Source organism: Lethenteron reissneri, chromosome 50 (genome assembly GCF_015708825.2).
Source record: "Lethenteron reissneri isolate LAM-NWPU_2019-01 chromosome 50, ASM1570882v1, whole genome shotgun sequence".
NCBI lineage: Eukaryota > Metazoa > Chordata > Hyperoartia > Petromyzontiformes > Petromyzontidae > Lethenteron > Lethenteron reissneri.
In genome coordinates this window covers 5,123,381-5,138,801 of record NC_083828.1, presented here as the reverse complement: position 1 = coordinate 5,138,801, position 15,421 = coordinate 5,123,381, and the positions used below count along the sequence as shown (strand labels likewise).

The 15,421-nt window shown below is 49.5% G+C and overlaps 1 protein-coding gene across 1 annotated transcript; it reads left to right on the top strand.

The window, feature by feature from the left end:
* Positions 1–385: 385 nt before the first annotated feature.
* Positions 386–13,449, top strand: LRRC23 (leucine rich repeat containing 23). Its single transcript, XM_061572563.1, is given in 11 exon segments — positions 386–529; positions 3,352–3,502; positions 3,879–3,991; positions 5,334–5,442; positions 6,921–7,071; positions 7,842–7,978; positions 9,128–9,217; positions 9,219–9,265; positions 10,132–10,208; positions 11,046–11,221; positions 12,855–13,449. Coding segments are annotated over 10 exon segments (1,068 nt in total). The 5' UTR covers positions 386–529; position 3,352; the 3' UTR covers positions 12,873–13,449.
* The last annotated feature ends 1,972 nt before the right edge of the window (positions 13,450–15,421 follow it).

The following is a 15,421-nucleotide window of genomic DNA, read 5'->3' as shown; positions in this document are numbered from 1 at the left end:
GGGGGGGGGGTGGACACCAGGGGGGTACGTGGGTGGACACGCGGGGGGAACACACGGGATAGATGTGGACACCAGGGGGTGGGGGGGGTACGTGGGGTGGACACCAGGGGAGGGGGGGTGTGTGGACACACGGGATGGAGGTGGACACGAGGTGGACACGCGGGATGGAGGTGGACACGAGCGAGCTGTCGTCACGCTGATGCTGGACGGACGAGGGTGGTGGGGGAGGGTGTACACCGGAAGCGGAAGTGACGGCGGTGGGGGGGGGGGCTCTGTTATGCCCCGCGCTGAACACGTGACTCCCTGCCCCCCCGCCCCCCGCCCCTCGCCCCCCGCCCCTCGCCCCCCGCCCCTCGCCCCCCGCCCCTCGCCCCCCGCCCCTCGCCCCTCTCCGCGGAGTCCCCACGACGGGCGCGAGCTCCACGGTGGGGGGAGGGGGGGGGACATCGCGGTCACGTGACGCGTCACCAGGAAGGGGCGGCCCCGTCTCCATAGCAACGCGACGCGCGGCTCCAAGCGAAACCCTCGAGTAAGAGCGGCGCCCCCCCCCCAGTGAGACCCCGAGTGAGACCCCCGAGAGAGAGCCCCCCCCCAGTGAGAGCCCGAGAGAGAGCCCCCCCCCCCAGTGAGAGCTCCCCCCCCCGTGAGACCCCCGAGAGAGAGCCCCCTCCCAGTGAGACCCCCGAGAGAGAGCCCCCCCCGCAGTGAGAGCCCGAAAGAGAGCCCCCCCCCCCAGTGAGAGCCCCCCCCCCCGTGAGACCCCCGAGAGAGAGCCCCCTCCCAGTGAGACCCCCGAGTGAGAGCCCCCTCCCAGTGAGACCTCCGAATGAGAGCCCCCCTCAGTGAGACCCCCGAGAGAGAGCCCCCCCCCCAGTGAGACCCCCGAGTGAGAGCCCCCCCCAGTGAGACCTCTGAATGAGAGCCCCCCCCCCCAGTGAGACCCCCGAGAGAGAGCCCCCTCCCAGTGAGATCCCCGAGTGAGAGCCCCCCCCAGTGAGACCCCCGAGTGAGAGCCCCCCCAGTGAGACCCCCCAGTGAGAGCCCCCCCCCAGTGAGACCTCGGAGTGAGAGCCCCCCCACAGTGAGACCCCCGAGAGAGAGCCCCCCCCCCCAGTGAGACCCCCCCCCCCCAGTGAGACCTCCGAGAGCCCCCCCCCCCCCCCCCCCCCAGTGAGACACCCACGCCCTGTGATGTGTTTCTTGTGTTGTACAGGGTGTGTTGTTCAGCGTTGTTGTCCGACGTTTCGCTACCTCGTGCTGAGAGCTTCTTCAGAGGGATGTGTGCTGTATTATAAGTCGCGTGTAATCAGCGTGTGTGGCTCAGAGAGCCACAACCACACCGTGCTGCTGGTGACACGAGGCTAGACCTCGATGTGACAGGGTTCCATCCCCTTACCCCTCTCTCCCTGCCGCTCTCTCTAATTCTCTCAACCACGTGACTTTTTAAATACTTTATATTAAGTTCACTTGCTTGCTTGCTTATGACCGTGCAAATCTTTCGGTCGTTTTTTAACACACTTCCCGTGATCCAATCGAGCTGACATTTTGCACACAGACTCGTTGTGCGTGACAATGCATTTTCGTGAAAAAAATTTTCCAAAATGTTACACTGTTTAGAGAATTTTTTAAAATATTTAATTACCAATTGTTTAATGCTGCCAGACAATCATCTGACCCATAGGTGGCAGCCATCTCAAGCCAGAGGACGAGAGGACTCTAGCCGCCCCGATGCCACGCATATAAAGGATTTATAGTGAAAAACTTTGTTTTTACGGGTTTACTTGTTTCGATTTAAAGCTTTCGTGACTGCAGGGATTCATCTTCTTGGTTCTTTCGGTAAAGTCACGTAGAATGGAAATAATAAAAATAAAACATAATAAAGTAATTCTCATGACGTTTGCGTTGTGGCCGAAACGTCGTGAGAATTATTTTATTATGTTTTATTTTTATTATTTTATTATTTCAATTCTACGTGACTTTACCGAAAGAACCAGGAAGACACGTGACTTTTTTTTTGTATTATGCGCGGTGCTTTTAGCGCCACAGCGCGTCGATTTGTAGCGTTTATTTTCATTTGTTTGCTGGTGACTGTGTATTTCATATTGAAATCGCCTCCAGTGCGATTGCTGCTAGCGGCAATAAAAGTTGTTTAAAAGTTAAAAGTCTCTAATTTTCTCCCTACAAACCTAGCACCAGAGCCGTCACCCCCCCCCTGCGCCTAACCCATAACTTCCTCGCCCCTCACGCTAACCTTCATTCTAAACCAATCTTAATTTGGAGCTTTCGTGACTGCAGGAATTACTCTTTGGTTCTTTCGGTGAAGTCACGTATAAAGATAAAATAATAAATTAAATACTAGCATACGACGTTTCGATTGCAACACAAGCAATCATCATCAGGTATAAATGAAATAGAAACACAAATCTAGTATATTTAGAAATGGAATGTAATACAACAGAGAGTCGGAAAACATAACAGTCAACACCCTACCTGGTTGATTTCATTCTTCCTGAGAATGCTAAATTTGAGAGAGAGATAAAACACAGAACCAGAAACATATAGACATCTGTCTGCTTATATATCTGTTAATATGTTTCTGATTCTGTGTTTTATCTCTCTCTCAAATTTAGCATTCTCAGGAAGAACGTAATCAACCAGGTAGGGTGTTGACTGTTATGTTATCCGACTCTCTGTTGTATTACATTCCATTTCTAAGTATACTAGATTTGTGTTTCTATTTCATGTATACCTGATGATGATTGCTTGTGTTGCAATCGAAACGTCGTATGCTAGTATTTAATTTATTAGTTTATCTTTATACGTGACTTCATTCTAAACCCCGCGTTCCCATCAAATCCGCTGCTGCCATTCACCCATCCCGTGGCCCCCACCTTGCCCTGATGCACCCAACGTGAGCTGCAGCACGAGTTTGACAGAGGCCGAGTGGGAGGCCACAGCGTGGGCACAATGGGGCATCTAAACCTGTGGATGAATCCCAGGCAGACACGAGTCACTGTGTGGATGTTTCCCCCCATGGCTTTCGACAAGTGAAATGCAGCAGCAGTAGCTTTCGACTTTTCAAGCGTCTGTTTCCAACAACGGTTGTGTTTTTACGATACACAGATTTACACTGATATCATTTTTTTCAGCATGCAGGTATAGCAACCCAAGCCCGCTTGTGCTGTTAAACAAAACCTCGTTGAACGTGAACCTTCTGCGCATTTGTCGAGCGTGCACTCCACGTTCCTGCACCCATCGGCGTGTCGCTTGGCTCGAGACAGCAGCAACAGCAGCAGCAGCGCAGCAGCGAAGCTGTTGGCTCTTCGTGACGACGGTCTGCCGTCTTCTCAGGATGTCCGACTCCGACGCGGAGAGAGAGGAAGACGGAGATGAGGACGTGGTCGGAGAGGAGGAGGAGGAGGATTTGGTGAGCGAAGAAGGCAAGGAGGGGGAGCAAGGGGATGAGGAGGAGCACAAAGACGAAGATGTGGAGCCAGCGGAGGTAACGTCACGGGGGAGACGATGTCGCGAGTTTCGCAGGAGCCTCCAAACTGTCGCTCTCAACTCGACTGGTTTTATTTTGTTGAAATTATTTTTTAAATACGTGGTGTTCATACTCCCTCCTACAGCTCGGTACACACACGACAAGGTTCTAATTTTGTTTAGTCGGATGCGCGCAGTTTGAAGTGAAAGCGAGTTAAGATATTCATGTATTTAATTCGCAAGCGTTGGCTGTCGTGCGCTGTGCCATAGCTCAAATCTCAATGAGTCGGTGTATTTCACCAGGTCACAACTTGAGCCTGCATGGGCCCTTGTACATACCATTGACACGTGTTCACGTCCACACGTCTTATAACATAAATATTCCACTTCCCCAGATTGTTCCCGATAACCGATTGGCGCTTTCGGACATGCAAGAGTGCATCTCGCTCCTCTGCAAGACCGGCGATGGATTGGCGCTCGCGTACGTGCGTCTGCTTGCCACAGCACGGTAAGGCCTGCGCTCCTGCACAGATAAAATCACGGGTGCACAGACACAGGAAAACAACTTCCAGTTGCCACAACTAACAGATTGAGATGTAACGCTGTGTCCCCCCTCCCCCCCCCTAGCTATAGCAATTTCTAAAATCGTGGCGGTGTGGCACACGCTTGTAATCGAGCACTGTGGAGGTTTAAGTTTTTTCAGTTTCATTTATTAGGTATAACCCTGTGAGCCATGAGGCTCTTGACTCGGGTGCAACCGCAACAAACAAAAACATGAACAAGAAACATCTTCAAGTGACTACACGCAACAGAAAAATCCAGGAAAAAACACCGTATTTCAACGCTGTGTGCAAAAATACCAGTGGGATGCAAGTCAAACAATAACAACCATAAGACAATTTAGATTAAAGTTATCAGGCTAACTATGTACTACGACAAACGAATATGGCTAAACCAAAACGTTTTCAAAATCACCAAAATAAATCTATAAAAACAATGTAACAGTGATCATAGGAACTGTGATTCAAATGTAACAATAAACGATATACATAACATGAACGACGAAACTTTGCAGCCATAGCTGGCTGCATGAGTCACTCCATAACAGCAGGAGTATCAGTAGCGGTATCAACATTTTTCAATACAGGTAGCGAGGGTTGGTGGGTCGCGCACATCTTGTGAAACGCTCTTCCCATGGGGGTCGGGGAGGTGCCATACACCGGCTCGCCAGGAGAAGGCGTTTAAAATATTTGACTGCTGCTATAAATGCCCACGTGTTATGAGCTAATTCGTTGAGCTATCATTTGTGATAGCCAGGTTCGCTTCTGATAAAGATCTATATCGCTCAGTCAGCCTTACCTTGTAAAAATTAAAGGCGGTACAGCAGAAATGTTGACTCCACCTCTTCCATTGATTCATCACATGTGTGAGTTTTCTCCGGGTGCTCCGGTTTCCTCACACATGTAAACACTTATTAATTGGTAAAAAAATATCTGAATATCTAGGGGTCCACAGAGCTTGGTCAATAGTTGGTACCGTCTCGCCTTTCCCGCTCGACTGTGGTTCCTCGCGCCTCCAAGGCATTCTCCCCCTCGAGTGTGAGCTAACACTGTGCACATTATGAGTTGAAATGACTATTTTTGAGTCCATCTAGACACGACGAATTACTAGGGCGTAGTCCTAACTCTGATTCTGTCAGCTTTGTTTGATGTTTTCTGCGCCAGTGTGTGTATGTTGAACGTCTTTCACACTATGTTGCGAACCGTGCTGGAGTGGTGGGAGGACAACAAACTAAACACAAAAATCAGCTCAATCACAATGAATCAACCTTTGTCTTTCTCTGCCAGCAGGTCCCTGACGAACATCTCAATTCTCAGCGGATATCCACACCTAAGATATATCGACGTTTCCTCCAACAGAATTGCTGATCTGTCTCCACTGTCAAACCTGTCTTACCTTGTGAGTACAACCGCAGTATTCTAAGTTATTGTTACACATGAGAGTATTTTCGTTCTAAAATTAGGAATTGAGATTGCTGCTCTAATGTTCATATGCATGCAGTCCGTTGCATTTACTCACACTATCCTTTGCAGATACATTTTCGCCATACCCTCAGTAAACTTGTGTGTTTGAGAAGAGCTTTGACAGTGTGTAGAATTTCTTTGTTGTTGATAATAAGCAATGCTGTTGATAACTTTTTGTATCTCTGTAATGACTGATACACCCTTACAAGCTGTGATACACTTGCATATCAACGTGGTTTTTCCAGCAGGAGAAAACGGTTCGAGTCCACCAACACTGCCCCACACTTCTATCAGAATGTGGACATGCGTTTGACTTTGGGCGCCACGGTGGCGAGATTTTACCTACCTCGCCTGGTATACAGGGTGTTGTGGGTTCGATCCCGGCCGCTATCATTTGTGGCCAGGTCGTTTCTGAACCTTACTTGGTCAAATAAAAATAATAAATCTTCTTGATTCTTTCGGTAAAGTCACATAGAATGGAAATAATAAAATAATAATTTTTTATATAATAACATAATTCTCACGACGTTTCGGCCACAACGCAAGCAGCCGTCCTCAGGTGGAGAACAGGTCTGTCGAGGAGACAGAGTCTCCACCTGAGGACAGCTGCTTGCGTTGTGGCCGAAACGTCGTGAGAATTATTATATTTTATGTTTATTATTTTATTATTTCCATTCTACATGACTTTACCGAAAGAACCAAGAAGATGAATCCCTGCAGTCACGAAAGCTTTAAATCGAAAAATATATAAATATCAGCATTGGAGAGAGAGAAAGTGTGAGAGATGCAACGCTGCAACAAATCATCCGGGACACGGCGCGCTTACGGCCGCGGTGCCGATTGTCCTTGCACGTCGTGCGCGTCGAACGCAGCAGTGGCGGCTCCTGCAAAATCTCTCAGGGGGGGCAAATGTCTGGATGATTGATAAGGATAAGGTCCACCCATGCAATGGATAAATTAACAGCTTAAGCATGTAAAGGCAACTTCACTTCTTTAATATTAATGAAGAATAAAGTGACTATTACAATACATCTTGTTTGTTTCTATACTCACTATTATTACAATCCACTCAGTTTCTTTTATTAAAGATTCCACTAGGTGGCGACAAATAATATTGTTGACTGAAACGTGCTTACGTGTGATGACGTAAGCACGTTAGTGCGAGCCCTCCCGGAAGCCATAGAGAATGCATTGCAGCGCCCGCCGTTCGAAAAAAAACATCTTTGAATGTAAGTCTATGGGAACACTCTGGGCGATTCTCAGCCGGAGTGAAATCGCCCAAAAAGAGGCGGTACTCCACAGAACGTGCCATGACGCAGAGGCACAGTAACGGCTAGCATGATTCTGTAGTTGAATGAGATTGGTGGTGCGTCGCCCAATCGCCCTAATGAAGAAACCGCCCCTGGAACGCAGGTGTCGCTGAAAGCCGACGGCAACGTCGTGGAGACGACGGAGCACCCTGCGCCGCTGGCCCACCTGCAGGTGCTGAGCCTGGCCCACAACCGCGTGGCGAGCGCGGGCGTGGGGCTGCAGCACGCGCAGCTCCAGACCCTCAACCTCACCGGTGCGTCCCACCCGCGTCTCCTCGTGTCTTCTCTCCCCCCCCCCCCCACTGTTTGCCCTGGTGACAGAGGTCGTCTCCAGGGTACACGGCGAATCGGGGCGATTAACCCGGGGGTCCCTCACTTTTGGGGAGCCCCCGCGCTTCGAGATCACGATGTCAGATGCAATTCTTGCGGTTTAAATTTCGATTTAAAGCTTTCGTGACTGCAGGGATTCATCTTCTTGGTTCTTTCGGTAAAGTCACGTATTATTGTTAATTGGTTCTTTACCCTTCTATCTGGCAACAAAACTGACACCTTTTTACAAGGAGTCATGTTTGCATAGACCGCAATACCTGCAGTCATAATACAAACAAAAGAACATAACTCTGATAATTTGCACTGTCCTCACGTATTATTATTTCCCTTCTACGTGACTTTACCGAAAGAACCAAGAAGACTTGCGGTTTAGTTTGAAAGCTTTGGGGGGGGAGGCCCACATGGTGGGGTTTGCCCCGGGCCTCGCACCCCACCCCCATGGACCTCGCTTTCCTAGGCAAGGCCAGTGAAGATTATCTGAACCAGTCCTAGGCCTCACCTAGGTCGACTCAGCCTCAAATTAGTACCTGGCGTGGTGCGTAAACATCGCTAATGGCGACACAAAGGCGGTGTGATGCTGGCCACCCACACCCTCGTGCATCGTGCCTGGCCGTCAGAGGTGCTCGCTAACAGCACTGGCCCCAACGGTCTGTTAAGGCTATAGGGGGGATCTTTGTCAAATTTGTGTTGCCAGGTAACGCGCTGGTGCGGGTGGAAGGCTTGGGGAGCGCGTGTCGCCTGGTTTGGCTGCACACGCTCGAGCTCCGTGGTAACAAGCTCTCCTCCACTGCTGGGCTGGAGCAGCTCACCAGCCTTCAGCAGCTTTACATGGTACGTATACGCACACACGCACACACCCGCGCACCCGCGCACACACACACACGCGCACGTACGCACACCGCATCGCGCACACACACACGCACACACACGCACACACCTGCGCACCCACGCACACACACACACCCGCGCACCCACGCACACGCACGCACACACCCGCGCACGCACACACAAACCCACGCACACCCGCGCACACACACACATACCCGCACGCACACACACACACGCGCACGTACGCACACCGCATCGCGCACACACACACACCGGGGAATCATGCACACATGCGCCCAACACAATGTACACTTATAAAGAGTGCCTACATAAATTTCGATTTAAAGCTTTCGTTACTGCAGGGATTCATCTTCTTGGTTCTTTCGGTAAAGTCACGTAGAAGGGAAGTAATACAATAATAAAAATAAAACATGATAAAATAAATCTCACGACGTTTCGGCCACAACACAAGCAGCCGTCCTCAGGTGAAGAAACAGGTCTGTCGAGAAGACAGCGTCATTCAGACCTGTTTCTTCACCTGAGGACGGCTGCTTGCGTTGTGGCGGAAACGTCGTGAGAATTATTTTATCATGTTTTATTTTTATTACTTTATTACTTCCCTTCAACGTGACTTTACCGTAAGAACCAAGAAGATGAGTGCCTACATAGTTTATTGTCCTTCCCGCGCGCCTCCAGTTGGCTGCGTACGGTGCGAAAGAAGTTCAACATACATACGTGAACACAGTGCGGCATTCAGCCCAATCGCACGATGACTTCACAAAAAGAAACTCATCAAGTGCTTTTCATTTTAGTTTTCTCAGGTCTACCCTACCCACCGTTGGGAGGATATATTTACACCGTGCATTCCAAGAAGTGGACATTTCACACATTTCACCCCACCAGGCGCATAGGCTTACCATGGGCGTACCACGAGTGACGCATTTCCACTCAGTACACATTTCGTGCTCGACAAATGTGTCCGTGTAAGGGTGTGCGGGGTTCATGGTCTCTACCCGGGTTGGTTACGTGCGGCGCGGTTGGCTAACGTACGGTGAGGGAAAGAATTTCAACGTACGTACACGCATACGCCGATGAAGGGCCCATTGAGATTTGCGGTGCGTTCTGTGTGCCTGGGGTGGGGGGTGTGTGCAGGCCGCTAATCAAATAACTTGGCTCGAAGGACTCTCCTCGCTGCACAAGTTGACCACGCTGCACCTCCGGGACAACCGCGTCAGCTCGCTCAGGCGGTTTCAGCAGCAGCATGGCTGCGCTGCAGTACCTCAACCTGCGGTGCGTACGGTTTGTGGTGGGCGGGGAGCGGTACGCTGGTTGTTAGCGCACTGCGCTACGAACCCGGCGACCCGAGGTCGATTCCTGCTCACGGACCAAACACCAGTGACGAATATCTGTGCCGGTCCTGGGCCTCCTGTAGGTCGACTCAGCCTTAAATGAGTACCTGGTGCGGTGTGCAAACATCGCCACTGGGGAGACAAAGGCTGCCGGGCGTGGTGCTGGTCACCCACCCCCTTGTGTGCCGTGCAGGCTTAAGTAGATACTCGCTAACTGCACTTGTCCCAACAGTCTGTTAAGGCGATGTCATGATTCATTCGCAGCAGCTTTTGGCTGGCCATCGAACAAAGACGGTCACTGCATCAGCGCGCTTTCAGATGCGCTTCCGCGGTCCATCCTGGAACACTCTTCCTTCCGATATTAGGAAGCCACTGGTGCTATGCACTTTTGAATCTAGATCGAAAACTAATTTCTTTAGAACTAATTGTTGTGTTTAGTTTGTTGTCCTTCCCCTGCACGTCCGATTAGTAGAATTGGCTATGTACGGTGTGAAACAAGTTCAACATATGTATATACATAACATGCCTCCCCCCGACCCACCGCGCTATTCAAGGAATAGTCACCGTTGGGAGTCGCGATTCCATTCCAAGATCAGCTTTGAAGTTTTTTTGTGTCGTTTTTTTCCCCCGTCTCATTTGCTCTCTCAGTCTGGTTCGCCACCGTGGCTTAAAGAAATCACGCTTGCCCTGAAATAATTAGCGGAATCATAGATGACGCGTTATCGCGCAATCGCTCGCAATTCGATACGTAGAAACGATGCCGCAAGAAACTCGGTGGCAATTGGCGGTTTGTGGTCGTCTGTGCAGGGGCAACAAAGTGGAGGACGTGAAAGAAGTGCTGAACCTGCAATGCCTGCCTCTGCTGAGGGTGCTCGTTTTGTCCGGTAAAAATCAAGAGCCCTCGTACGCAACGAACACACGTGTACATGACTCGTGCATGTGCTTACACGCGGACATGTTCCTATGCGTTGCCTGGGACGAAGGGTTGAACGGTCTCCTTCTTTCTGTTGCTCATGCCGATATCGAGCAACGACTATTTTTTCATATTAAACTAAACTATTAAACTAAACTCTTTAAAGCTTTCATGACTGCAGGGATTCGTATTCTTGGTTGTTTTGGTAAAGTCAAGTAGAAGGGAAATAATGAAATAATATTTATAATATTTATATTACTTTATTATTTCCCTTCTACGTGACTTTACCGAAAGAACCAATAATATAAACTCTTCTTATTTTACCGGGTAAAGGACCCACTGAGCTATGTAGCTCTTTTTTCAGAAGCGACCTCGCCACAAATGACTAGCTCAACGAGAAGTGGCTTATCACGTAGACATTTAGAGCAGCAGCCAAATACTCTAAACGCACATTCATTCTAAATGTGGAGGGAAAAACCCGTGGTGGCGTGAATTTTTCTCCAGGGTCCCTCCAGTTTTTTCCCTCCACATTTAGAATCAACATGCGTTTCGAGTATTTGGCTGCTGTAAATGTCCACATGATGATAATCCACTTCGTTGAGCAATCATTTGTGGCCAGGTCGCTTCTGAAAAAAGAGACATGTAGCTCGATGGGGGCCTTACCTGGTAAAATAAAAAAATAGTTTCATAGTTTAAATCTTCATCGTCAATCCTTGATCACCTGCACCTACATCCGCAAACCACTGTCAGCCCAGTCGACCGCGCGGCCACCATACCACTCTCGCGGCGGCGTTCCTATCCCGTGCAGAAAATCGATGCTCCGATGGATTCGGTAACGGCGAGGGGGAGGAGGAGGCAGCGGCAGAGGAGGAGGACGATGAGGCCAGCGGAATGTACCGCGCGTTCGTGCTGGCCACGCTGCCCCGCTTGCAGCGACTGGACAAGCAGCTCATCACCGCAGAGGAGAGGGCAAGCGCCGCACAGGTACGGCGCACGGCGGGCAGCGCGGAGGAGGTCTCGGGGTCGCCGCGAATGATTGCAGATGACGCGAGTCGCACCGACCAACTCGTGAGCAGCGGAGTTGGAGTTTGAGTTGTGGTTGATTGCTGACGAAGATGATGATGATGGTTCCCGTGTAGCCGGTCGGCCGGCTGTTTTACACGAGAGGAGATCCGTGGTGCCGCGTGAGCCGCAGCAGCAGCAACAAGAAAAGACAAAAAGTTGATAGTGCACAGAAGGGGCACAGGGTCCTAAATAAATATTTTTCACGAATTAAAAAATGTAACAGCAGTGTACAGGATGAGAGAACGGTGGCCTCAAATCGTCGCTGCTTCTTCCACATTTAATGAGATAAAGCGGTTTTATTCTCGCTCAAATAATGCAGCAAATAATATTTTGCCTTGCAGTGCCTTTTTATTACAAATCTCGTCAAATTTAGTTTAACACGTAGGCTAGTAAAAGTTTAAAGAATGAGGGGAACAAAACCCTCGTTAAAACGTATAACCGGCATTGACACCTGTCCAGGTTTGACCCGGAGAGTCCAGGAATTGTCCATTACGTTTGGGACGCAATAGGAAATCATGGGCCCTTGTGTTGCCTCCGATGTCTGGAGTAACAGCACCTCACCGAACCCAGCCTCAGTCGTCACGACTTACACTCAGTGTCGGATTATCCTAGTAGCAAAAGTAGCTACATTAGCTACGGGCCCCGCACTTTCAGGGGCCCCGCGCTGAATGCTTTCAAGCTATCAATTCCGGTTCAGTGATTCTACACTTGCTCTATTACTATAGTACTATACCTGCCTTCAGCTTTTATGAACAACTGGGTGTTTAAGGTTAGCGATTTGTCGTATTATCTGGCTGCATAGCAAATGAAAAAATACAATTACTTTACTGTGCAAGTAAAAAAAATAGTGTTTTAATATTTACGTGTTTTATTTAGAGCCCCTTTATAACATATGCTACAGGCCCCGCACTAGCTTAATCCGGCACTACTTACACTCGACAGTCGACTGCGACGATGCGCGCGTGGGTACGGCAACCCCAAGTGCGCAGGGGACGTGAGTGCATCTGTTAAATCCTCTGCGAGTGAAGAGGACACAGACCGACACCTCGTGGGCGTGCACTCGACGCACTCCCTTCAAAGTACTCGCCGGGTGACTCGACTACATGCCCTGCGGAGATTGCAATTCTTGGGAGTCAATGACTACTCACAGTAGAACATGAGTGCCTCTTTCCATTGTCAAATGATCATGGTGTACGCAGAGCGAACGGGGTTGCTTATTTAATTTATTTTCTCTTTGATGATCATTTTCATGTTACGTGTATTTTTCTCTCTCTCGTTATTTATGTATTTCGGTTTTTTTTACTTGCTAAGTAAGTGGGGGGTTTTGTTTTTGCATCATCTGTCTTAGGGACCGGCTAATTGATGTTGCAACATTGTGGGATGCAATTGAATGAATGACGCTCTATAAAATGCAATTATTTTTTATAATTTCAGCACAGTTAATCTACCATACCGGTGGGCAGCTGTGCCTTTTGTGTGGTTCTCCTTTGATGACCTTCCCCCTCTTCACGCGTCATGCCCCCCCCCCCCGTTTTTTTCTCTTTATTTACAGGAAGGAGTCGATGCCTGACCAAAGGATGTAAGCAGTTGCCGGCCGTTCGCATTCACATTTACTCTCAATTGAGTGAATACATCCGGTGGCAATCATCGCTCCCCCTGCTGGCAGGCTAAGGCCTCTGGTGTCATTATTGCAAACGAAACTCGTCCTGGTCTCTTGAGTTGTTACCTGATTAAACAAACTCACCTACATCTGGAGATAAAACTAATTTCTTGAGAAATTTCTTGAGAAATTAGTTAGTTGCCTTTCCCCCGCACCTCCGATCATCACGGTTGGCTACGTACGGCACGAAACGAGTTCAACACGCGTACATACGTACCTGGTGAAACTCAATAAAGTTGACACTTTAAATATATGGGGCACAGTTACAAACTCCGCTGAATGCACACACATCGTGGAGGATGCTGCGCTGTGCAACTGGCTGCTGGGGACGGTGGTGGTGGTTGTCTCCCAATGGATTGAAATGCACGCAGGGGTTCCAAAGATTGGCGCGAAGTTGTGATGGCTTTATATATGTTGTGCTCACAACAGGAACCAAACGAACGAATGTGCCGGAGTTGGTTTTGAATAAAAGGCAGGGGAAAACGTTTACCTTATTGTTGGTATTAATTCGGTGCTCCACACGGCGGCGTTGTTGGAACTCTCTCGCGTTTTTTCCCCGACGCGTTCTCATATCGCGCCGCATGTTGCTCGGTCTACGATGTCCGACGTTTCGCGCCACGTGCCGTCGCGAGCTTCCTCGGCAACGTATATGCCGTTCCTGATTCGTCGATTGATGACAGGAGCGCAGGGATCGTTGCAAGCGGGATGTTGCTGCACCAGCCCGGAGCTTGTTATGTGCGAGTGTTTTGTTAGTGGCCATGCATCACTCCCTGCACAAGGGGAGCACAAATAATGCATAGTTACATTTGCCAAACCGTCGGCTACGTCTGCAGATCTTTAACCGCTGTCCGGCGACACCACATGACCAAAGTGCACAACGGACGCTTCGTACGTGTAAACAACGATTGTTTCGATTTAAAGCTTTCGTGACTGCAGGGATTCATATTCTTGGTTCTTTCGGTAAAGTCACGTAGAAGGGAAATAATAAAATAATACTAATATAATATAGTTTTATATTTGTATTATTTTATTATTTCCCTTCTACGTGACTACCGAAAGAACCAAGAATATCAATTTTTTTAATTTCATGTGATGCTAGTTTTAGCACCGGTTCATGAAACAATCATGGTTTACGCGTACGTGACGAGACGCATCGTAACGCCTCCTGTGCACCCTCACTAGCGTTGCGTCGCCGGGAGAGAAGTGAAAGAGCCGCATTGATGTCACGACGCCTTGGGGAAGCGTAACTACTCGTTAGTTGTGCTCTCTTTGTTGCAAGGAGTGATGCATGTCCACTCTTAAAGCGCTTGCATAACCAGCCCTGGGCCGCTGCAGCACACATCCTGCTTTGTGACGAGTGCTTGTGTAAGCAAGCAGGCAAATAATTAAGTTTTTTTTTGTTACGTACACCGAACGCTCATTTATTTTTCTCCCCCCCCCCCCCCCCCCCGTTATACAATGCGAATTACGGCAAAATTTCCACCGACGGTCATCGCCATTGGCGCGCGCGCATACCGACGGCGTTTGTCCGTTACGCAACGCGACCCCGCGTGTACTCTGTGACGCCTGTGAGTCGGAGCGAGCTTTGCTCTCCTTGTCAGCGAGCCAGGCAACACGCGCTCTTCGCTCCAACCGAGGCTGGCTCCTGCAGTTTGGGGGGGGGGGCATTCATTTAGGACGTACGCATGAAGGGGGGAGAGGGACGTGGGGGGGTGACCCCAAATGAGTACGATCTTGATTTGAAGCTTTCGTGACTGCAGGCATTCCATACTCTTTGGTTCTTTCGGTAAAGCCACAGGTAGAAAAAATAATAGATCACGACGTTTCTATCACAACGCAAGCAATCTACCTACGTGACTTTACCGAAAGAACCAAAGAGTATAAATCTGTACGCTTGAGTATGGGGGGGGGGGGTCTACTGATAATGTGCGTACGCATAGGAAACGAGGGAGTGGGGGGGGGTGCTGAAGCCTCGATAATTTGTCTACATTGGCCTTCAAATTAGTTAAATAGTCCGGCGGTGGACTGACTGTTTGCTTAAACGCGTTGATATTATTAATCCTTGATCGTTTCTGCGTGGATTAAATATCGGCCGTTCTATAGGATTCGGGGGGGGGGGGTGCGTCAGGCGTATGTACGCAGGTGGGGGGGGGGGGGTGTCAAAAGTCGTGTGCCTACAGGGAGGGGGGGGAGGCCTCAAGTTTTGACAGATGTTTTGCGTACCTACTCAATGGATGGCTCCTTGTCAGCGCGGGTTGTCCTCGCGGCATGGCGAGATGTTGTCGCCCTCGCCTGGTATGCAAGAGGTCGCGGGTTCGGTCCCGACGCTGACGCCTGCTGTATATTTGGAACCATTAATTGCTTAAATATAAATGTGTTGTTAAACTCGCCACCAACCGACACAGCCAATCACCGAGGTTTTGTCACGTAAACAAAATACGCCAATTACTGGTTCAGCA